The 24,712-nt window shown below is 42.0% G+C and overlaps 1 protein-coding gene across 1 annotated transcript in view; it reads left to right on the top strand.

Moving 5' to 3' along the window:
• The window catches only part of CNTNAP5 (contactin associated protein family member 5), a 737,066-nt gene that overhangs the window by 371,921 nt on the left and 340,433 nt on the right, over nt 1-24,712 (top strand). Inside the window, exon 4 of the mRNA XM_063933980.1 lies at nt 15,362-15,509. Within this exon, the coding sequence (XP_063790050.1) occupies nt 15,362-15,509 (148 nt within the window). The remainder of the gene's footprint in view (nt 1-15,361; nt 15,510-24,712) is intronic.

Here is a 24,712-nt window from a genome sequence, read left to right as displayed (position 1 = left end):
TTTATATCATTATCATCCAGTCTATATTAGCAGCAGACGCAGTACGGTAGTCCACGGCTGTAGCTACCTCTGTGTCGGCAGTCGCTCGTCCATCCATAAGTATACTAGTATCCATCCATCTCCATTGTTTACCTGAGGTGCCTTTTAGTTGTGCCTATTAAAATATGGAGAACAAAAATGTTGAGGTTCCAAAAATAGGGAAAGATCAAGATCGACTTCCACCTCGTGCTGAAGCTGCTGCCACTAGTCATGGCCGAGACGATGAAATGCCAGCAACGTCGTCTGCCAAGGCCGATGCCCAATGTCATAGTACAGAGCATGTAAAATCCAAAACACCAAATATCAGTAAAAAAAGGACTCAAAAATCTAAAATAAAATTGTCGGAGGAGAAGCGTAAACTTGCCAATATGCCATTTACCACACGGAGTGGCAAGGAACGGCTGAGGCCCTGGCCTATGTTCATGGCTAGTGGTTCAGCTTCACATGAGGATGGAAGCACTCAGCCTCTTGCTAGAAAAATGAAAAGACTCAAGCTGGCAAAAGCACAGCAAAGAACTGTGCGTTCTTCGAAATCACAAATCCACAAGGAGAGTCCAATTGTGTCGTTTGCGATGCCTGACCTTCCCAACACTGGACGTGAAGAGCATGCGCCTTCCACCATTTGCACGCCTCCTGCAAGTGCTGGAAGGAGCACCCGCAGTCCAGTTCCTGATAGTCAGATTGAAGATGTCAGTGTTAAAGTACACCAGGATGAGGAGGATATGGGTGTTGCTGGCGCTGGGGAGGAAATTGACCAGGAGGATTCTGATGGTGAGGTGGTTTATTTAAGTCAGGCACCCGGGGAGACACCTGTTGTCCGTGGGAGGAATAGGGCCATTGACATGCCTGGTGAAAATACCAAAAAAAAATCAGCTCTTCGGTGTGGAAGTATTTCAACAGAAATGCGGACAACATTTGTCAAGCCGTGTGTTGCCTTTGTCAAGCTGTAATAAGTAGGGGTAAGGACGTTAACCACCTCGGAACATCCTCCCTTATACGTCACCTGCAGCGCATTCATCATAAGTCAGTGACAAGTTCAAAAACTTTGGGCGACAGCGGAAGCAGTCCACTGACCAGTAAATCCCTTCCTCTTGTAACCAAGCTCACGCAAACCACCCCACCAACTCCCTCAGTGTCAATTTCCTCCTTCCCCAGGAATGCCAATAGTCCTGCAGGCCATGTCACTGGCAATTCTGACGAGTCCTCTCCTGCCTGGGATTCCTCCGATGCATCCTTGCGTGTAACGCCTACTGCTGCTGGCGCTGCTGTTGTTGCTGCTGGGAGTCGATGGTCATCCCAGAGGGGAAGTCGTACTCGTAAGACCACTTTTACTACTTCCACCAAGCAATTGACTGTCCAACAGTCCTTTGCGAGGAAGATGAAATATCACAGCAGTCATCCTGCTGCAAAGCGGATAACTGAGGCCTTGGCATCCTGGGCGGTGAGAAACGTGGTTCCGGTATCCATCATTACTGCAGAGCCAACTAGAGACTTGTTGGAGGTACTGTGTCCCCGGTACCAAATACCATCTAGGTTCCATTTCTCTAGGCAGGCGATACCGAAAATGTACACAGACCTCAGAAAAAGACTCACCAGTGTCCTAAAAAATGCAGTTGTACCCAATGTCCACTTAACCACGGACATGTGGACAAGTGGAGCAGGGCAGGCTCAGGACTATATGACTGTGACAGCCCACTGGGTAGATGTATGGACTCCCGCCGCAAGAACAGCAGCAGCGGCACCAGTAGCAGCATTTCGCAAACGCCAACTCTTTCCTAGGCAGGCTACGCTTTGTATCACCGCTTTCCAGTATACGCACACAGCTAAAAACCTCTTATGGCAACTGAGGAAGATCATCGCAGAATGGCTTACCCCAATTAGACTCTCCTGTGGATTTGTGGCATCGGACAACGCCAGCAATATTGTGTGTGCATTAAATCTGGGCAAATTCCAGCACGTCCCATGTTTTGCACATACCTTGAATTTGGTGGTGCAGAATTATTTAAAAAACGAGAGGGGCGTGCAAGAGATGCTGTCGGTGGCCAGAAGAATTGCGGGACACTTTCGGCGTACAGGCACCACGTACAGAAGACTGGAGCAACACCAAAAACGCCTGAACCTGCCCTGCCATCATCTGAAGCAAGAAGTGGTAACGAGGTGGAATTCAACCCTCTATATGCTTTAGAGGTTGGAGGAGCAGCAAAAGGCCATTCAAGCCTATACAACTGAGCACGATATAGGAGGTGGAATGCACCTGTCTCAAGCGCAGTGGAGAATGATTTCAACGTTGTGCAAGGTTCTGCAACCTTTTGAACTTGCCACACGTGAAGTCAGTTCAGACACTGCCAGCCTGAGTCAGGTCATTCCCCTCATCAGGCTTTTGCAGAAGAAGCTGGAGACATTGAAGGAGGAGCTAACACAGAGCGATTCCGCTAGGCATGTGGGACTTGTGGATGGAGCCCTTAATTCGCTTAACAAGGATTCACGGGTGGTCAATCTGTTGAAATCAGAGCACTACATTTTGGCCACCGTGCTCGATCCTAGATTTAAAACCTACCTTGGATCTCTCTTTCCGGCAGACACAAGTCTGCTGGGGTTCAAAGAACTGCTGGTGACAAAATTGTCAAGTCAAGCGGAACGCGACCTGTCAACATCTCCTCCTTCACATTCTCCCGCAACTGTGGGTGCGAGGAAAAGGCTCAGAATTCCGAGCCCACCTGCTGGCGGTGATGCAGTGCAGTCTGGAGCGACTGCTGATGCTGACATCTGGTCCGGACTGAAGGACCTGACAACGATTACGGACATGTCGTCTACTGTCACTGCATATGATTCTCTCCCCATTGAAAGAATGGTGGAGGATTATATGAGTGACCGCATCCAAGTAGGCACGTCACACAGTCCGTACTTATACTGGCAGGAAAAAGAGGCAATTTGGAGGCCCTTGCACAAACTGGCTTTATTCTACCTAAGTTGCCCTCCCACAAGTGTGTACTCCGAAAGAGTGTTTAGTGCCGCCGCTCACCTTGTCAGCAATCGGCGTACGAGGTTACATCCAGAAAATGTGGAGAAGATGATGTTCATTAAAATGAATTATAATCAATTCCTCCGTGGAGACATTGACCAGCAGCAATTGCCTCCACAAAGTACACAGGCAGCTGAGATGGTGGATTCCAGTGGGGACGAATTGATAATCTGTGAGGAGGGGGATGTACACGGTGATATATCGGAGGATGATGATGAGGTGGACATCTTGCCTCTGTAGAGCCAGTTTGTGCAAGGAGAGATTAATTGCTTCTTTTTTGGTGGGGGTCCAAACCAACCCTTCATTTCAGTCACAGTCGTGTGGCAGACCCTGTCACTGAAATGATGGGTTGGTTAAAGTGTGCATGTCCTGTTTATACAACATAAGGGTGGGTGGGAGGGCCCAAGGACAATTCCATCTTGCACCTCTTTTTTCTTTCATTTTTCTTTGCGTCATGTGCTGTTTGGGGGGTGTTTTTTGGAAGGGACATCCTGCGTGACACTGCAGTGCCACTCCTAGATGGGCCAGGTGTTTGTGTCGGCCACTTGGGTCGCTTATCTTACTCACACAGCTACCTCATTGCGCCTCTTTTTTTCTTTGCGTAATGTGCTGTTTGGGGAGTGTTTTTTGGAAGGGCCATCCTGCGTGACACTGCAGTGCCACTCCTAGATGGGCCAGGTGTTTGTGTCGGCCACTTGGGTCGCTGAGCTTAGTCATCCAGCGACCTCGGTGCAAATTTTAGGACTAAAAATAATATTGTGAGGTGTGAGGTGTTCAGAATAGACTGAAAATGAGTGGAAATAATGGTTATTGAGGTTAATAATACTTTGGGATCAAAATGACCCCCAAATTCTATGATTTAAGCTGTTTTTTAGGGTTTTTTGAAAAAAAAAAACCGAATCCAAAACACACCCGAATCCGACAAAAAAAATTTGGTGAGGTTTTGCCAAAACGCGTTTGAACCCAAAACACGGCCGCGGAACCGAACCCAAAACCAAAACACAAAACCCGAAAAATTTCCGGTGCTCATCACTAAAATTATCTAGGTACACTTGCACATAGTATTTGAAAGAACTCGGTGGGGAGACTGTTCCAAACGTCTTGGAGAACTAACTAGAGATATTTAATGGATGTAGGCTTGCTCAAATCCTTCTGTCTCTTAATGTTATCCCAGACATACTTGATGATGTTGAGATCAGTGCTCTATGAGACCCATATCATCACTTCCAGGACTCCTTGTTCTTCCTTACACTGAAGTTAGTTCTTAAGGAAATTGACTGTATGTTTTGGGTCATTATCCTGCTGCAGAATAAATTTGTAGCCTCCCTGATGGTATTGCATGATGGATATATTTAATATACTTACTTTCTGAAGAGGCACCATTTTCCCGGAGATGTACATTTATAGTATTTTTTTGCCAGACTTTCCACTGTGCATGCATCAGCGTGAGGTTGAGGGGGCACTTGGACCCTCCACAAGAGTCTTCTTCCCTCTTAAAACACCCATGTTGCAATTATAAATGAATAGTTAATGTCCAGTAGCAGAGTATTTTGTATCTTGTGGAAGACTTCATGTTGGAGAGTCTACAGCATACTACGAGAGGGTACTTTGCGGCAGGAGAGAAAACAGTGCAGTAGGTGAGGGAGGAGTGCGACAGGAGACATGACAGTGTGTTGAAAGAGGGGACAGGGGCAGAATAGAATATAGTAGAGTGGGAGAGAGGACAGTGCAGTAAAAGAGAGTACAGTGCGGCAGGAATAGAGACTGTGTAGATTAATAGGGGACAGTGCAGATAGAGAGGAGACTACACAGTAGGGGAGAAAATGTAGAATGCGTAAAGTTGACAGTGCATCAGGAAAGTGGACAAGGGATCAAGAGAGGGGATAGTGTGCAAGAAGAGCAGACTTTGTAGCAGTAAAAGGCAACAGCGCAGAAGGAGAGGTGGGTATCAGTGGGGATAGAGCAGCAGGGGAGTGGATAGTGTAACAGGAGAGAGGAAAGGGGTCAGTGCATCAGGTGAGGAGACAGTGTAGCAATACAGGGAGCAGTTTGGCAGTGAGTGCACAGTACGTCAGGAGACAGAACAGTGTGGCTGACATTGTATATTGTATATTTTTTTCACAAAAGTTTGGGGCATGTATGATAACCAACACGTTATTATTTATTTAAGAAAGACAAATTATATATATGAAAAAGTTTGGTGCGAAGTTGTAATAGAATCAAAGAAAATATAAGCTAAATATACTAAAATCCATCTGTTTTTGTATCTGGGGTTTATGAACTATGCAAGCTATAGTGGCATTGCTGCCTAAAGTTAGGATTTTGCTGAACAACCACATGAACTTCTCAATTATAAATATTTGAACATTGATGTTTATCAAACATAGGGGTCTATGTACTAAGCCTTGGAGAGAGATAAGGTGAACAGAGACAGAGTACCAACCAATCAGCTCCTGTCATTTTTCAAACACAGCCTGTGACATGGCAGCTAGGACCTGATTGGCTGGTACTTTATCTTCATCCTCTTAATCTCCCTCTAAGGCTTAGTACATAGACCCCATAGTTTGTTGGAAGTTGATCTTCAGTGTTTTGTTGTCATATATCTCCTCCACATAGAAGGTGAGAAGTCAACATTTTCCTGCTACCAATGCTATCTACTGACATTCTTAGAATATTTCCTACAAGAAACCACTGCTTTCATCCAAAAACATCTAAAAATGAGTTTTGTCAAAAAATATTAATGTTAGTAACTTATTATATGTTTTTTTCAACCATTTATGGCCATGTGTTGATGGTAATATCCATGGTAACATCGCTATTAAGTCTATTCAGGAATAACCCTTTTTTTGCACCCCACCACCACACTGATCACGTCCTCAATAGAGCAGGAGGCAGATATTACATTATAGTATTATCTCGACAAAGACTTACCTGTGCCACCATGGCCTGACACTAAATACATACAAGAACAAGCTCATATTATGGACACATTTAAGAATGAAGAACAGTGATTATTTTTCAGTGACTAGCGTCAGAAGCATTCAGATGATAATATAGAATAATTTTCTGTTTAAATTTAAATAGGTTTTAGAAACTTCATATTCTGTTACATACAATCACAATCTCATATCAATTAAAAATCTCATATTAAGACAAAACCAACCACCTTCCAAAAGGGGCTGAACCATGTTTGGAGATGGTAACATCATAAAAGGGGAATTACCACTTTTTAAAGGTGTTTCTATTGCTTTTAAAAAGTGGCAGGAGATCCACATAGCAGTGAAAAACACTAGAGTGACTTGCCTTTGATTAATGTCGTAATGGCACATGAAGGGGAATTCAGTGATAGGGGACAATGTGTACAGTAGCGGATCTTGCCACGGGCAAGCAGGACTTTTGCCCGGGGTGCCGCCTTCCGGAGGGTGCCGGCGCCATCCGGAGGGCGCTGCACCATGGCAAGATCCGCTACTGCTGTGCCCCTCGCTGCCCGCTATGTCCCCCGCTGGTCCCGCTGGTTCCCCGCTGTGAAGGGAATGGAGAGAACTTTTGCTGTGCGGTGCGCAATGACGTCATTGCGCATCGCACAGCATTGTGGGACTGACACAGATGCTAGAGGTCATAATTGACCTCTAGTGTCTGTCTATGCCAGATCCGAGGAGAGGAGTGGCGCCGGCGGAGGTCTGCAGCGGTCGGGAGCGGGGATAGTAAGTATTAATTTTTTTTCTTTTTCAGCGGCGCTGCACTACTGTACAGGGGGCGTAACTGACCATGCCCCCTGTATGAAGCCACGCCCCTATTTCCCGCCCAGGGCGCCAAAAGGGCAAGAACCGGCCCTGAATGCGTAGGGATGTGGCCAGTCTTCAGAGGGGGTTTGGCCCGTCACCACAGAGGCTTGGCTAACCATTAGAGGGTCCATGGGCCCTCATTCTGAGTTGATCGCTAGCTGCTTTCGTTCGCAGCACGGCGATTAGTTGAAAAAGCAGCACTTCTGCGCATGTGTATGGTGTGCACTGCGCACGCGCGTCGTACTTTCACACAAAACTATGCAGTTTCACACAAGTTCTAGCAACGCTTTTCAGTCGCACTGCTGATCGGTGAGTGATTGACAGGAAGTGGGTGTTTCTGGGTGGAAACTAACCGTTTTCGGGGAGTGTGTGTAAAAATGCAGGCGCGCCCGACAGAAACGCAGGAGTGGCTGGGGAAACAGGGGAGTGGCTGGCCGAACGCAGGGCGTGTTTGTGACGTCAAAACAGGAACTGAACAGTCTGAAGTGATCGATAGCTAGGAGTAAGTTTCGAGCTGCTCAGAAACTGCACAATCTTTTTTTGGAGAAGTTCTGCGATCCTTTCGGTCGCACTTCTGCTAAGCTAAGATACACTCCCAGAGGGCGGCGGCCTAGCGTGGCTTCGTGGTTTGCACTGCTGCTAAAAGCAGGTAGCGAGCGATCAACTCGGAATGAGGGCCATGGTCTGGGCCTCTTGATAAATATATAGTAAATGCTGATAGCGCATGCGATTTACCATATTAATAACAGCAATGCACTGTAGAAAATACACCACAGTCCTGTGCTGTATAAGGTAATTTATGTATAATGTGTAATTCAAGGGTACAGTCTGAAACCTAATCCTTAGAAGAGGAGGTGTTGCCATAAAGCAGGGGGGGAGGGGCACCTGGGGTTTCCCCTCTGCCCCTGTGGCGAGTCCAACCCTGCCTTTTATCCATTCAAGATAAGCTTCCACAAGTATAGACAAATGTGCTGATAGTGGGATGGTGGTATATACCCTTCCATTTGAAATTGATGCATAAAAATAAAACAGTTGGGGGGGGGGGGGTGCATGGTATTATAAAAAGCTGATGAGAAGTGGGATTATTAAAATGTGGCTGTTGAATTAGGTATTTTTTGCAGAGTTCTACAGATTTAGTGGATACATTTGTGACACATACAGTATATAACCACCACACACGCACACAGACACACCTACACACACTTCCACACATACACACACTTTATATTGGAATACATACATACATTTCTGAATTATGCTTGATTACTTTCGCATCGAGTTACTGTACATTTATCCACTTTTTTGTAAAATAAATCTAAAACGTCCTTTGAGTTGGAATAAAAAAAAGTAAAAATCCTTTTCATTCAGCCAGTTTTTTATTAGTTGCATTAAAATGCAATTCTACTGATTTCTTTTTTTTATTTTAATTTCTCTTCATCCAACAAATATTCTGTGTGCCCTTCAAATATATTTCCTACTTGAGAAGCTAATTAGTCTTTTCATAAATTATTTCTCCTATATCAGCATCGCTATGCAAAAGTCAATGATACGTCTACAGATAGATAAACAAATAAAGATGTCTAGACTATTTTAATCTGCTACGTGAGTCTTTCTAAGACTTTATGTGTTTGAAGGAACAAATAGCATTTTTTGTGGTTTCTGGAATGTTAATTGAATGTTTTAATGTCTAATAACATAATGTCACATAATGTCTATTTGTAACATTACATCTAGGCTAATGCATCCAAACCTATTTAGTTCAAAATAATTGTTAATACCTTTAATGAAGTAAAAAAATAAATTAATAAATCCTCTTTCTCTGATACAAATAAATCTTACATTGGCTCTGTATCTGAGACTGTCACCCTATGGTATATGTACCCCAAGGGGTAACTGACTAGATTCTTGAGTCTTGTTATATACTGTATTTAACTCACAATGATATTACTGTATTAAAAAGAATGCAGCGTATACAGAACTACCCGGAAATATTTTGTAAAGACATTTAAGTAATTTAAGTTTGAGTAATTTCTTGGTGTACATTTACTAAGGGTAGTGGCTATTTTCAGTAAATATATATAATTAGTATAACTAACAATCTTTAGGTGATATTTTCTAACATGAGATACTGTACATCAAATTAAGGGAACTTGGCCTAGGAAATACAATTTGTACATGGATAGGTAATTGGCTGGATAACAGGGTACAACGAGTAGTGGTCAATGGGATGTTGGGCAGCTGGACACCAGCAGTCAGCGGAATACCAAAAGGGTCCGTACTTGGCCCGCTACTGCTCAATATATTTATTAATGATCTAGGAATAGGCCTGGGAAGCACAGTGTCAATCTTTGCAGATGATACTAAACTGTGTAAGGTAATTAATTCAGAAATCGAAGTGGAGTCTCTACAGAATGATTTACTTAAACTTGAAACCTGGGCGTCTAAATGGGGAATGAGGTTCAGTATTGAAAAATGCAAAGTTATGCATTTTGGGATTAAAAACAAACTTGCATCCTACACACTTAATGGGGAAAATACAGGGGTAACAGTAGTGGAAAAATATTTTGGGGTGCTCATAGATAATAGGATTAATAACAGTACATAATGTCAAAATGCAGCAAAGAAGGCAAGTAAAGTCCTTGCGTGCATAAAACAGGCTATTGAGAAGAGGGACGAGGATGTAATCCTGCCGCTGTACAAATAATTGGTACGTCCGCACCTGGAATATTGTGTTCAGTGTTGGGCACCATATTATAAAAAAGATATCGGGGAGCTCGAAAGAGTTCAAAGGCGAGCTACTAAACTGATTAAAGGGTTAGAGACACTGCAGTATGAGGAAAGGCTTACTGGGTTAAATATGTATACACTAGAAAAGAGGCGACTAAGAGGAGACATTATTAATATCTTCAAATATGTCAAGGGTCATTAGAAAGAGTTAGCAGGGGATTTGTTTATTAATAGAACTTCGTATAGGACACGTCGGCCTCACTGGGGCTAGAGGAAAGAAAATTCTGTACAAAAACGTAGGAAAGGGTCAGGGTCAGACTGACCCACAGGGGTACAGGGGAAATCCCCAGTGGGTCGCCATGCATGGGGCCCCCCATCCCCTCCTCTAGGGATCAGATTCCAGACTGAGCACTGGAATTTTACATTATACATATGTTACATTATACTACACAAGACTATATTTTTTCTGCAGTGCATTGCTGTAATTGATTTGATATATTATCATGTATCCGGTAGCAATATCTCCTATATATATTTTTTTATCAAGGGGACCAGACAATATACCAAACCTCTAACCATGGGCCCCTACCACTGCATTCCCCCTGTGGGCTGTTCATGCCCCAGTCCGACACTGTAAAGGGTTCTTCACCGTAAGGGCAATAAGGATTTGGAACTCCCTGCCGGAGAGGGTAATAATGGCGGACTCTGTAAATGCATTTAAAAATGGAATGGACAGTTTTCTAGATGAAAAAAGTGTCCAAGGCTATAGCATTTAATATCATAACATTAAGTATCTGCGAGTGATACGAAATATAGTTGTCAATTGGTACGAAACCATTATTTCAGCTAGTGCATTATAATGTGCACAGCCTAATACAGATTACAGGTTGAACCCGATGGGCATTTTGCCTCTTTTCTACCTCATTAACTATGTGTGTTGCTATGTATGTTACTATGTATGTTACATATAAAAAATGTGAAGTCCAGCTCTATAGTCATCACTATTAGACAAAGTTAATATCAAAAAATAAATTCCGTAAAACTATAGGAAACTGACCTGATTTTTCATGCAGTTAAAAGATGTTATTAATTACTTATTGTATCATTGCCTCCTTCGGTTACTCACTGGCAGTGCATTTGTGCAAAAAATGCAAGTATACTGTAAATATAAACCGCACGTGAAATTGCAAATAAACTACTGGTTGTATATACATATGCGTTGGATGTAGAGATCACATACAGTATAAAGCTGTTGAAATCACTATATTCTTTTGCATGTGGATCATAGCTTTTGCCACCCATTTAAATATCCCATTCATTTCAATATGGCTATACAGCATGCAGACACCTCATGGAAATGAGTGGACTATTTAAATGAATGCGAGAAGCTACGCTAGTAAAAAATAAAAATCAGCTATACAGCATTTGCTTATTATCACAAAAACAGGGTGATTTTGACCAGGATACACCTACTAAAGTGGAACTCAGCACCATATTAGCTGGGCCAGTGAGAAATGTCCCAATATAGTGGGAATGGGGTCTTAAGAACACTGGCAACTATACATAGTATAATACCTACATAACACACATTTGAAAAAAATAAGTCTAATTAAAAAAACACCTAGTTTCCCTCATTTACTGGTTTATTTCACCTGCATTAAACCAGAAAAACCTATGACAAGCAGCACTTTTATCCCTATTCCACTGATGTTATAACCTGTCAAATTCCTGGGGCTCAGCCCGAGCCTGGTAAAGAGCACTATTTAATAATGATACTAATTGCTGGAGGCCTATTCCATTTAACATCACTGTGCTATTTACAGTATGAATATGTTGTCTATATTTTTTAAAATGTTTTTATTGAACAGCCAGTAAAGGTACAGTACAAAGAGAAAGCACACAGTGATAATATGATAACATGGACAATGTGTAACAGCAGGACCAGTGGCGTAACTATAAATTTTGCTCCATCCTGCCAAAAAAATGTTAATTACACCCCCTCCCCATTCCATTTTGGTAAAACAAACAAGGCTGTTTCTAGGCAATTAGACACCCAGTGTGAACAGTTAAAAATGCACCCCAAACCCCCGCAGACATTTTAAAAATATAGAGATATATTAAGAGTGTTTAACCACTCCAACTCCTGGCGCAAATGTTTGTAATGAATTAATTAACTATACATCAGCTGCAAGCACTGAGGGTTTGCTAGCTCCCCCAAACAACAAAAACAAAAAATATATACAAAATGTGTAATGCGCTTGATGTATATTTGTTGAAATTTAAATTGTCAAAAAGTAAATACACAGGTGTCTGCTTAAATAAAATTCAACACACATGGAACTTGCTGGTATGATTAAATTAAAAACAAATTTATTAGCACACACATTTAGAACCAATATATAAAAGAAAGCTCGAGCACACTAATACATTCAGATTTCTTTGCCACTTTATAGTCGGACTTGAAACAGTGTAGCTTGTATGTTGCCACACAGACCTATTTGGTCTATTTGAATCAATTGAACAGATTGCAACAGTTACTACAGCCTTTAGAGAATAATTGTAGCTCCCGTCCTCTATGCTACTGGCGTCCCAGTGCAGAGGAAGTGCTGCTGGTAATAATTACCCGACCTGCGGGAAGGTTCAGTCTCGCAGCACAGGAGATACCGGGATATCTTCTCAGCGTCCGCCGCCGGCACTATCACGGTGCAGATGTTACTGTCGTCATCCTCCTTGCTCAGTCCGCACACGTACAGATTGCTGTCAGTCGAATCCGCATTTAGCGGTGAATTTGAAATCAGCCTTGGAGCTTTCTTGCCGGGACGCCAGGTCAGCATACCTCCGAAGCGTCCGCACCCGCCCGCCAGGACAGTAACATCTGCACCGTGATAGTTCAATTGATTCAAATAGACCAAATAGGTCTGTGTGGCAACATACAAGCTACACTGTTTCAAGTCCTACTATAAAGTGGCAAAGAAATCTGAATGTATTAGTGTGCTCGAGCTTTCTTTTATATATTGGTTCTAAATGTGTGTGCTAATAAATTTGTTTTTAATTTAATCATACCAGCAAGTTCCATGTGTGTTGAATTTGATTTAAGCAGACACCTGTGTATTTACTTTTTGACAATTTAAATTTCAACAAATATACATCAAGCGCATTACACATTTTGTATATATTTTTCATTTTAAAAATATAGCCCGCATTCCAGAAAGGGTGTGTGGCCTTGATGCAACGATGTGGCCTCATTGTATGGGGCATGGCCGTGTAGGAAATGACTACCTTGTACCCCTGTTTTGCAACCTGCATGCCCAAGCCATCACAGGGAAGTAAAAAATCCTGATTCAAGCCCCTTACATTATTTGTCATTTGTCCTCCCTATAGTGATGCCTCTTACACATTTTGCCACACACCATAATGCCCATTACACAATATGCCACACACCAAAATCCCCATTACACATTATGCCACACATCGTAATGCCCATTACACCTTATGCCACACGCCATAATTCCCATTACACATTTTGCCACACACCGTAATACCTCTTACACATTATGCTACACACAGTAATGCCCATTACACAATGGGGGTCATTCCGAGTTGTTCGCTCGGTAAATTTCTTCACATCGCAGCGATTATCCGCTTAGTGCGCATGCGCAATGTTCGCACTGCGACTGCGCCAAGTAAATTTGCTATGCAGTTAGGAATTTTACTCACGGTTTTTTCTTCGTTCTGGTGATCGTACTGTGATTGACAGGAAGTGGGTGTTTCTGGGCGGAAACTGGCCGTTTTATGGGTGTGTGTGAAAAAACGCTACCGTTTCTGGGAAAAACGCGGGAGTGGCTGGAGAAACGGAGGAGTGTCTGGGCGAACGCTGGGTGTGTTTGTGACGTCAAACCAGGAACGACAAGCACTGAACTGATCGCAGATGCCGAGTAAGTTTCGAGTTACTCAGAAACTGCACAGAGATGTCTTATCGCAACATTGCGAATCTTTCGTTCGCAATTTTAAGAAGCTAAGATTCACTCCCAGTAGGCGGCTAAAAGCAGCTTGCGAGCGAACAACTCGGAATGACCCCCAATATGTCACACACCGTAATGCCCATTACACATTATTCCACACCTTAATGCCCATAACACATTATGCCACACACCATAATGCCCTTTACACAATATGCCACACACTGTAATGCCAATTACATATTATGCCACACTCCATATTGCCCTCTGCACATTATTCCACACACCATAATGCTCTTTTCACATTATGCCACGCACCATAATGCCCATTACACATTATTTCTCACACCGTAATGCCCATTACTTATTAGGCCACACACCATAATGGCCATTACATATTATGCCGCACACTGTAATGCCATTTACATGTTATGCCACACACCATAATGCCCATTACATAAAGAGAAAAGGAGAGCACATACAGTATTAGGGAATGAAAAAGGAAATTGCTTTCGGTACATAACATCTGGTCAGAAGTGCACTATCCAGCACATTGTACCAATCAGATGAAGGGAGGGTTGGCAGCATTGCATGGTCATAATGCTGGGCCCACCTTTATTGAATATCAGTTGCCTAGCCGGTGAGTTCCTACAGTGACTCCCTCCTCCATAATTTCCTGTGGTGTGTTGCCAGCAGCCTAATGCTACTGGATATGGTTGCCTGTGCATGTACATTGTGTTTCAACCTGGTGGGGTCTCAACAAAGCATGGATGGCTTCACTGAAGCCTGAATGCTTTGCTGGGTCTGCATTACTGGCAATGGAGACAGTATCACTTACTCCATCTACAGACAGTGTAATGGTACGGATTGTACGGTCATTAACAGCAGTAAGCTAAGTTTACCAATGTTTGCTAAATATTGAATGGATGTCATAACCCCTTTTAGCATCATGAAGGAGTGCTTGAGGGGATATGACTTGTTCTTAAATGTTCTAAGAGTGAACTCGCATGAGTAAGACTCCCATTAGCAGCTCAGGCTATTACAAGCATTTTTCCTTTGCTTGTCGGAATGTGCTTGGGTGTAGATGAGTGAGGTCCAGAGACTTACTGCTTTAAGCTCAAATCAATAGAGCTTAATTCATGTTGGTGAAAAAACAATTACAATCTGCTTAGGTAATTTGTGTACAACCACTAATCTTACTTTCCAATGACGTTGCCTGCTTTTCATGCGATCGGAAACATGGTGGAGGTGCGCATGCATACTTAGCCATGCTGCGTAGGCAAGAGTCAACCTCTACTTGAGATTTTTGAGATGCTGGGCAGCCCCCAGCATGCAATTTAAAATAGCAAAATCTGTGACCAACCCTGAATAACCCCGACAGTCTACAATATTGTAGCTTGTGGCGGTTGCATAATTCCAATATATTACGGAATCTAAAATAAATCTGTATTTGTGATTTGTTTTAGTTGTTCTAACCTTTTAAACCTCTGCTAAATACAATATCTGTTCCCGAGACTGACATCTATCAAGGCTTTAATAAGCGTTCCTGCCTGGACAGGCACTAAGACATCAGAAAGTAGATTTTCTGCATCACAAACAGAGTTTATTAAAGGTCATTGTAAATTAGCAAATTGAAAGTGCAGCACATTGTAAATGCAAATTCTATCACTTTCCAGACTTTTTTCTCTCAATCAGACCAAGGACAATTAGAAGACAGTTTTCAGTGTGACATTTAACTGTTCTGCTGCTGCGGTAAAGGGCTTTTGTCATATAGTAATGGTAATTATTATCTTAATATGATCTTTCTCTTTGTTACATTTTATCTACAGGTGTTTTCAGGAAATACAAATGCAGATCGTGTGGTGAACCACAAGTTCCAGCATTCCATAAAAGCCAGATTCCTACGATTTGTTCCAATGGAGTGGAATCCAACTGGGAGGATTGGAATGAGAATTGAAGTCTTTGGCTGTGCATATAGTAAGTAGATTTCTTTTCATATGTGACTTTAAAAGATATTACTGTACATGTACTAGATATCGCAGCTGCCCAATAAGACTAGATACTTTAATATTACTTGAAGCTATTTTCGCTGACATTATATACAACTTATCGTTATGCATTGATTTAAAGACGGTACAGATGTCTTCTATTTTGTATAGATTAGATTTTAGACATACAGTATATCTGCACCTAAATTTCATTTGCTTCATTATTTAAAAGTTGAAACAAATGCTCGTTTTATGCTGGAGCGACAGTTGTTATCTCTTCGTAATTAGCTGATAGTGGTGATTATAAGTCAGAGGGTCTGTGGTCATCAATGCACCAGGGTGTATATTTACTAAAGTGCTGTTTTTTTTTAGAACTGGAGATGTTGCCCATAGCAACCAATCAAATGTTAGCTATTATCTTCCAGAAGGTGCTAGACAGACGATAAGTAGATTTTGATTGGTTGCTATAGGCAACATCTCCAGTTTTAAAAACCCGCTCTTTAGTAAATATAGCCCCATGAGTCTGTAGCAGAGTGAGTACTGCTCCAGTTGGCATACTGTAGCTTGTGATGCTTTCTGCATGACCAGAAAATCTGCACCTACTGCAGGTTTGTGTGATTCCGATACTTGTGCCAACCAGCACCTGGAGAGTTGGTTTAGGGAGAGAAGGGACATTCTAACAAAGGCTGAGGAAATGAAGAGAGTGTTTGTGTAACTGCAAACACATGCAGATTGTACAATGCCAGGTATATCTATAATAATTGCGAGTGGCATGGGACAGGTATTAATACCAGGTGTGATGATGGCAGTGGCCAGCATTAGCTATGCATTTGTGAAAACACTGTTTGGTGATATCTCCATTGCTTGGGCACATATTTTGCCTTTGCATGTATTTTAAGCATTTTTTTTTCTTTATACAAGATATGAAGTTGTTCAGATGTATTAGAGAAATATTCAAAGCCTTATTATTACCTTAAAGCATAGCCAAATTTAGCAAATATAGTCTATCAATTGTCTGGTGTGTGATGTACAGTATGCCTTTCATAAACTGTGCGCATTTGCTACCAACACCAACGTACACATACATTGTGATAGCTGTCGCTTCGCATATACATTCATCTTTTTAGTCATTGCAAATGCTGCTTGTATTTTGGGGTAGAATTATAGCATGTCCAATTCTGCATAAGACCCTGTGAGTGATGGAAGAAGAGGTATTATTTGTGAGACTTGTAAAGGCATAGGTTTACTGCATGCAGAAACTATCACTACTTGAAATATTAATGTCAATACATGTGAACACTGATAAATGCAGCAGAAAAAGATAATGTACAATAATTAACATTTGACAGCTGTTTACCAAACACACATACACATTCACAAAGCAGGCTCACTTGCTACATAATTACAGCAACAGTGAGCATCAATGTCTCTTCTAACAGCGGGCGATTTAGCCCTACATTAACTGTTTCCTAAAGCGTAATATAGAAATTATTTGCAATACAATTTCTGCATCATGGTGACATATTCAAAGATTGTTACTAACTATCCATTTCAGCTGAATGATAGTATGCACTCAACGCAGGGACGTGCGGTGAGCTAAATGGCTCAGGAGGCACTGGCTAGCACCAGAGCCAGATTTACATGCAATATATGAGCCAAAGGGTACATGTGGGCATTATACACAGGTGCAGCAGTATAAATGCCTGGAATTTTATGAGTTTTGATCAGAGATGTGCGGAAAAGATAAGCAGGTGAGGCACTTCCTCACCTGCCATAAACTTTTTACTCCAGAGTTTTGGCTATAAAATCATTAGAATAATGCAAATAAGATATTTCAAACAAATTATTTGTATTTTTCATATACGTTATATAGTCAAAACTTTGGAACAAATGTTAGTATGACAGGAAAGGCTCTGCCTCACCTGCCCCACCCCACCACACGTCAGTTGACTATGCAGTGCGTGCATCCTGTGCTTTGAGAATCAAATAACTGTGTGGGTGATTCAGAGTTGATTGCAGCAGCAAATTTGTTAGCAGTTGGGCAAAACCATGTGCACTACAGGTGTGGCAGATATCACATGTGCAGAGAGAGTTAGATTTGGGTGGGTTATATTGTTTCTGTGCAGGGTAAATACTGTCTGCTTTATTTTTACACTGCAATTTAGATTTCAGTTTGAACACAACTCACCCAAATCTAACTCTCTCTGCACATGTTATATCTGCCCCCCCTGTAGTGCACATGGTTTTGCCCAACTGCTAACTAATTTGCCGCTGCGATCAACTCTGAATCAGGCTCTATATTCACATCCCTGCTGTATTTAATGAATCCACAGCATCAATGGTTTAAGTGAAGGTACCTGTCAATCACTAGGAGTAAAAAAAAAAACTCCATGAATAGGAAAAAAAAAAAGTGATTGACAATTATATCTGTACAAATGCCGCACTGTGTAATAAATAAAACAACATCTTACAAATGAACACCGTTTCGCTTGCTGAACACTCAATATCAGTTCTAGACATGCTCAGCTGGTCTTCACAAAAACAGGTTAACCAAGAGTCCAGTGGCTATAATGGGGGCAATACAGTGCAGGGGGGCCACAACGCACACTCTGCATTATTTCTTCAGTACTTACCTCTCTGAACTGCTGCTCTGCTGCGGCAGCCCTGCAAAATAACCAGGAAAACGGTTCAGTGGTGTCCTGTGCATGCATAGTAGACTTGAGCACAGTACTAGAGTATACTAGTACCGCCGCTCAGGGACTATGCATCTGGCTAAAGAGAGAGCAGAGGGAGCCGGACAGAGACTGCACATGGGCCCCCTCCCCTCTTAATATGCCCCTGAAAGAGTACTTCTGTCATAGCAAATATCAACAGAAAAATGTAAGAACTGGTTAAATGACCTCGTGAAAAGAGCGCTTATACTAGGATATTGTTAAGAATATATCATTTTTTATTTAATAAACACATAAATCACACACATACACATAGTATAATAGCTCAAGCTGAAAATAATTCTACACACTTGAAAATGATAACCTCTCAGTAACCCCTACAGTAGGTTCCATAAAATCTGATTATAAATCCCCGATGGAATATTTGGCGTTTATGCCACATTAAGGTCACTTGCATCCCATCTGTTTATCAGAGTACTTGCAATGATGTGAAAGTGCCCAGATATTTGCTCTTGATTAGGATTTACTTAGCTCCAAATATAAATAGAACTGACCCTGAGATTCTGTATGACAGTGGTAATACCAGAGTTCCAGCCCCAGAACAATAACTTGCTATTGTAAAAGCAGCAGCTTTAAACAATTCACTCTCCCATTAGTCTTTGGGCGAAATTCAATACCCGCGATCCATTTTCGCAGTAAAAAAATAACAGTAAAATCCTGTTTTACCATGATTTTGTTTTCAGGGCACTTCAGTTACCCTGTTTTTCTGCACTTGTTTTACTGGATCTATGTGTTTTCATGTTTGCAAACGCGAAAATGGGTATGTTATCTTGGAATTTTTTTCTCCTGCCTCAGGGAATCTGCAATACTGCCGGTGGTCGGGACTAATTGAATTATATCCGGGGATCAATTATATTTCCCCCTTTGTCAACTTTGAGCCAGCACTTATAAACCCAGACAGTGCTCGTGGACGGCCTATAGAGGGAAATGTACTAAGCAGTGAAAACAGTGAAGTGAGCCAGTGGAGAAGTTGCCAATGGCAACCAATCAGCATTGACGTAACATTTATAATTTGCATGCTATAAAAGTATACAGAGCAGCTTATTAGTTGCCATGTACAACTTCTCCAACTGGCTCACTTCTCCGCTCTTATCACTGCTTAGTACATGTTAAACTCCCAGCTGCTCCTACCTCTGATAAAGAGACAACTGACAGCTTACAACACACCACCGGCTGTTTTTACTCCTAGTCTTGAGGCGGCTGCTGGCTAATACGTTAGAGGATACAGTGGCATCGGGGCACAGGTGGCCATACAGCCCCAGATAGCTTCTGCATCAGATCTTCAACTGCTTAAGAGCAGATTGCCATTTCCTGTTCTTCAATTCAAATAGTGCTCAGCCAGAATCACAGCACTAGCTCCCGATGCAGTGGTAATCTCTCAGGCTTCCCCATTGCTTTGTGCAGAGCAACAAAATAAGGGTATGACAGCACTTATGTGTCTCATCAGAGGGAATCAGATAGAGTAGGGGGCCTGGACAGAGACTACACATGAGCCCCTCCTCTCTTAATACGCCCCTGCAAGAGTCCCTCCGTCATCAGCACATGGGTAAGATTTGTGTACATGGGACCTGATTCAGAGATATGAGCAAACAAAATAAAAAAAGACATTTGCACTTTGGTAAAAGCATGTTGCACTGCAGGGGGGCAGATGTAAAATAAGCGGAGAGATTTCTAGGTAGGAATGGGTAGGCCATAGCTTAATTCAAAATGTCAGTGTAAACACAGTCAGTAGCAAATAGCTCTTTTTCTTTTTAATTGTTTTAGACGTGAAACTAACTTTGAATGACTGAATCAATCAGTACCATTAAGTGTCAATTTTTTTCTACCACAGTACTATTGTCTCCTCTCCAAGATGTCTGCACAGTATGGACAGTATTACAAATGAAAAGAACAGACACAAATATCATTTTCAATTAAACCTTAATAGAATAGAATGCTCCCCAAGACCCTTGTTCCCAAAACTCAGGGCATTGGGAACCCCAGTACAGCTCAGGTACCTTTGGGGAGGGGGTGACGGATAGCTACTGAGAGGACGACTGGACCGGACAAATGGAATTCGTCCCTGCAGGCCAATCCGCCCCTGCATGTGCCTGTTAAGAGGGTTATCAACCTCAATGCAAAATGGGCATTGATGATACTGATGCTGATGATACTACTGTTTTTCTGAAAGCTACTGAATCCCTACAACTTATGCAAATACCATTGCGAATACTACTGTAATGTGGCTACTGCAATCTATTCACATTATTACAGTATTATTTGCTATTGGTCATAAACAATAATTCAGATCCAAACTTTCAAATGGGAAGGCAGAAAATGTGTGTATGCACTTGATATTAATACTTTCTACTGTCTTTATGTCTTTTTCTAATTTTCTTTTGCTTGGTAAATGCAACTTTATTAGTTTTTACTAACACTGCCCAGACATACTATATTGTGTATAAGTTGTGTTCTGCCATTCATTTTAGTATCTATTACCATTCTTGCCTACTCTCCCAGGTGGCACTCCTGGCTGCCCGGAAGAGTGGGCAAATCTCCCATAGCCAGCCAACCCCTGCCTGCAGCAGCTCACTTACAGAGAGAAAGTGGGTAGTCGGGATGGCCTTTGGAGCAATTAGTTCTGAGATACATCATTGTGGCACCATGCCCGATTTCTCAATGCTGGTAATCACAGCATTTTGTATTGGGGCAGGGCCACAATGACTCAATTGCATCATCACATCCAGCGGCCCACTTACTTTTCTGCTCTTGAGGGGACAGCCAGGAACTCGGCATTATGGTTGTTATTATTATCACTGTGGAGCCACATATTCTGGCACAAACCAGATTATATAGAGGGGTTCACTCCAGTAGTAAAGCATGCATATCTGATACTCATGTAGAGCTGGGCGCATCTTGAGGTTCATCCAGATCCGCAAGTTAAGAAAAATGTGCCTGTTTTCAGGATGCATTTTACTTTTGCAATTCAGAAGCAAATTCCATCCAACTCATGATGAGCCTTACAGAGGGTAATTGCATAGCAGTATTTCAATTTCTAAGGCTTATACCAACACAAATTTATATGTAACTATGTTATATTTGTTTTCAAAGATCTATTATTGCCTGACTTCAAGCTATTGTAAGTGACACTTATCATATGTGATCAGAATTAATTACTTCCTACATCATCTTTTTGTACAGTGGCACACAGACATGTAATCAGTGGTTATTCATGCATAAATATTTATACAAATCAAGTTGACTTGTGTTCATTATGTAGATGTTCTCAGTCTCAATACAACAAGCAGATTCATAAAAAACTGACTCAAAGATGTTTATTGAGCTGGAAGATAATAATATGTAAATTGAATGTGTTTCCCTTTACTTAATGCATCAACGTCCCTCCTGATAATAGGATCAATAAGATGTGAATATCTGTAGAAGATATTTCTATTAGATGTCATTTTATCACAGCTGAAGTATAACTTTTATCACAGATGAGTGTGAACTAGCTTTAAATAAATTGTATTATTGTGTGTAATGATACAATACAGATAAATTGCTTAAAAAAACAGAAATACTTGTTACTTTGTTAAAACGTAACAGCAAAGGAGCGCTAATAATTTTCAGGATGCTTAAAATGAGGCTCAATTACATATAAAGATTGTAAGATATCAATACATTTATTAAAAAAGTATATATACACAACCTGGCATATAGGCAGTAGCAGTATTTGAACACAAGCAGTTGCCATTTGTAGATATAAATAACCACAGTCAGTATACAGTATAACTGGTCTTGTGTCCGTTTGGTTAGAATGATTCAGTTTGTAACAATATATCCAATAAGTCTTAAACACTGTCTCAGACAGCGTCTGCAGCTGTACTGGAGTCCCAGACTAATGTTTGTTGTCTGGCCCTGTACGCTATGCTTCTACCCCTGTAAAAACTGATATTGTTCTCACCCATATGGTGGGTTCTCACCAGGGGCAGACAGGCACGGCGGGATGACGGACCGCATTCCATTTGGCAGGTCCGGTCATCCTCTCATTGGCCGCTGTCACCCCTCATGCAGGGCTGGCTGCCGCGATCGGAGCCCAGCTCCGATCGGGCAGCGTAATTGAAAGCTTCTGCGCATGCACAGAAATTAATTCCCCAAAGAAAAATGGCTCCCCCACAAGCATTTGCTGATCCAGGGCCTTCAGTCACCACTGACAAGTCCGCTCCACCTACACCTCCAGCCCCAGCTGCAGCCCCCAATACAAGAGCCACCCGGCAGCCAGACAATTCTGAATGTGTCGCACACAGGTGATATGAAGGTAAGTAAAACATATCAACATGTTTTAGCTGCTTGCCTGTTTCCCCCCAAAAATAGCTGCATACTTTTTTATATATATATATATATATATATATATATATAAAATGTGTGTGTATAGATGTATTATATATAATCTTTCAAGGAGAATATACATATATAATATATACAGTGCTCAATGTGTGCTGGTATGCTAAGGTATGGCCCTTCAAAGCACTGCACTTTTTTTTTCTTCAGCCACATCCAAATCAGTGTGGCAGCCCAAGGCACCCTCCTCCCCACCCAGCGCCAGTGACGTGTGTTGATGTGAGGCAGGTGAGGCAGAGCCTTTCCTTTCATACTATAGTTTGCACCAGAGTTTTGAATGTATAAAGTATATGAAAAATTAGTGATGTGTTTTGGTTTTGGATTCGGTTCCGCGGCCGTGTTTTGGATTCGGACGCGTTTTGGCAAAACCTCCCTGAAATTTTTTTGTCGGATTCGGGTGTGTTTTGGATTCGGGTGTTTTTTTTACAAAAAACCCTCAAAAACAGCTTAAATCATAGAATGTGGGGGTCATTTTGATCCCATAGTATTATTAACCTCAATAACCATAATTTACACTCATTTTCAGTCTATTCTGAACACCTCACACCTCACAATATTATTTTTAGTCCTAAAATTTGCACCGAGGTCGCTGGATGACTAAGCTAAGCGACCCAAGTGGCCGACACAAACACCTGGCCCATCTAGGAGTGGCACTGCAGTGTCAGGCAGGATGGCACTTCAAAAAAAATAGTCCCCAAACAGCACATGATGCAAAGAAAAAAAGAGGTGCACCAAGGTCGCTGGATGGCTAAGCTAAGCGACACAAGTGGCCGACACAAACACCTGGCCCATCTAGGAGTGGCACTGCAGTGTCAGGCAGGATGGCACTTCAAAAAAATAGTCCCCAAACAGCACATGATGCAAAGGAAAAAAGAGGCACAATGAGGTAGCTGTGTGACTAAGCTAAGCGACCCAAGTGGCCGACACAAACACCTGGCCCATCTAGGAGTGGCACTGCTGTTTTCTAGCGAGAGGATGAGTGCTTCCATCCTCATGTGAATCTGAACCACTAGCCATGAACATAGGCCAGGGCCTTATCCGTTCCTTGCCACTCCGTGTCGTAAATGGCATATTGGCAAGTTTACGCTTCTCCTCAGACGCTTTCAATTTTGATTTTTGGGTCATTTTACTGAACTTTTGTTTTTTGGATTTTACATGCTCTCTACTATGACATTGGGCATCGGCCTTGGCAGACGACGTTGATAGCATTTCATCGTCTCAGCCATGACTAGTGGCAGTAGCTTCAGCACGAGGTGGAAGTGGATCTTGATCTTTCCCTATTTTACCCTCCACATTTTGTTCTCCATTTTTTAATGTGTGGAATTATATGCCAGTATCAATAGCAATGGCCTACTACTATATATACTGCGCACAACTGAAATGCACCACAGGTATGGATGGATAGTATACTTGACGACACAGAGGTAGGTAGAGCAGTGGCCTACTGTACTGTACTGCTATATACTATATATTGGTGGTCAGCAAACTGTGCAAAACTGAAATGCACCACAGGTATGGATGGATAGTATACTTGACGACACAGAAGTAGGTAGAGCAGTGGCCTTCTGTACCGTACTGCTATATATTATATACTGGTGGTCAGCAAACTGTGCAAAACTGAAATGCACCACAGGTATGGATGGATAGTATACTTGATGACACAAAGGTAGGTAGAGCAGTGGCCTAATGTACCGTACTGCTATATACTATATACTGGTGGTCAGCAAACTGTGCAAAACTGAAATGCACCACAGGTATGGATGGATAGTATACTTGATGACACAGAGGTAGGTAGAGCAGTGGCCTTCTGTACCGTACTGCTATATATTGTATACTGGTGGTCAGCAAACTGTGCAAAACTGAAATGCACCACAGGTATGGATGGAAAGTATACTTGATGACACAGAGGTAGGTAGAGCAGTGGACTTCTGTGGACAGTGGACTGCTATATATTATATACTGGTGGTCAGCAAAATTATGCCCTGTACTCCTACTATATACTACAATGCAGCACAGATATGGAGCGTTTTTCAGGCAGAAAACGTATAATACTGGTGGTCACTGGTCAGCAAAACTCTGC

The sequence above is a fragment of the Pseudophryne corroboree genome, chromosome 7, assembly GCF_028390025.1.
Source record: "Pseudophryne corroboree isolate aPseCor3 chromosome 7, aPseCor3.hap2, whole genome shotgun sequence".
Taxonomy (NCBI): domain Eukaryota; kingdom Metazoa; phylum Chordata; class Amphibia; order Anura; family Myobatrachidae; genus Pseudophryne; species Pseudophryne corroboree.
Note: the sequence above shows the minus strand (reverse complement) of the source record. Positions and strands in the feature narration are given on the sequence as shown.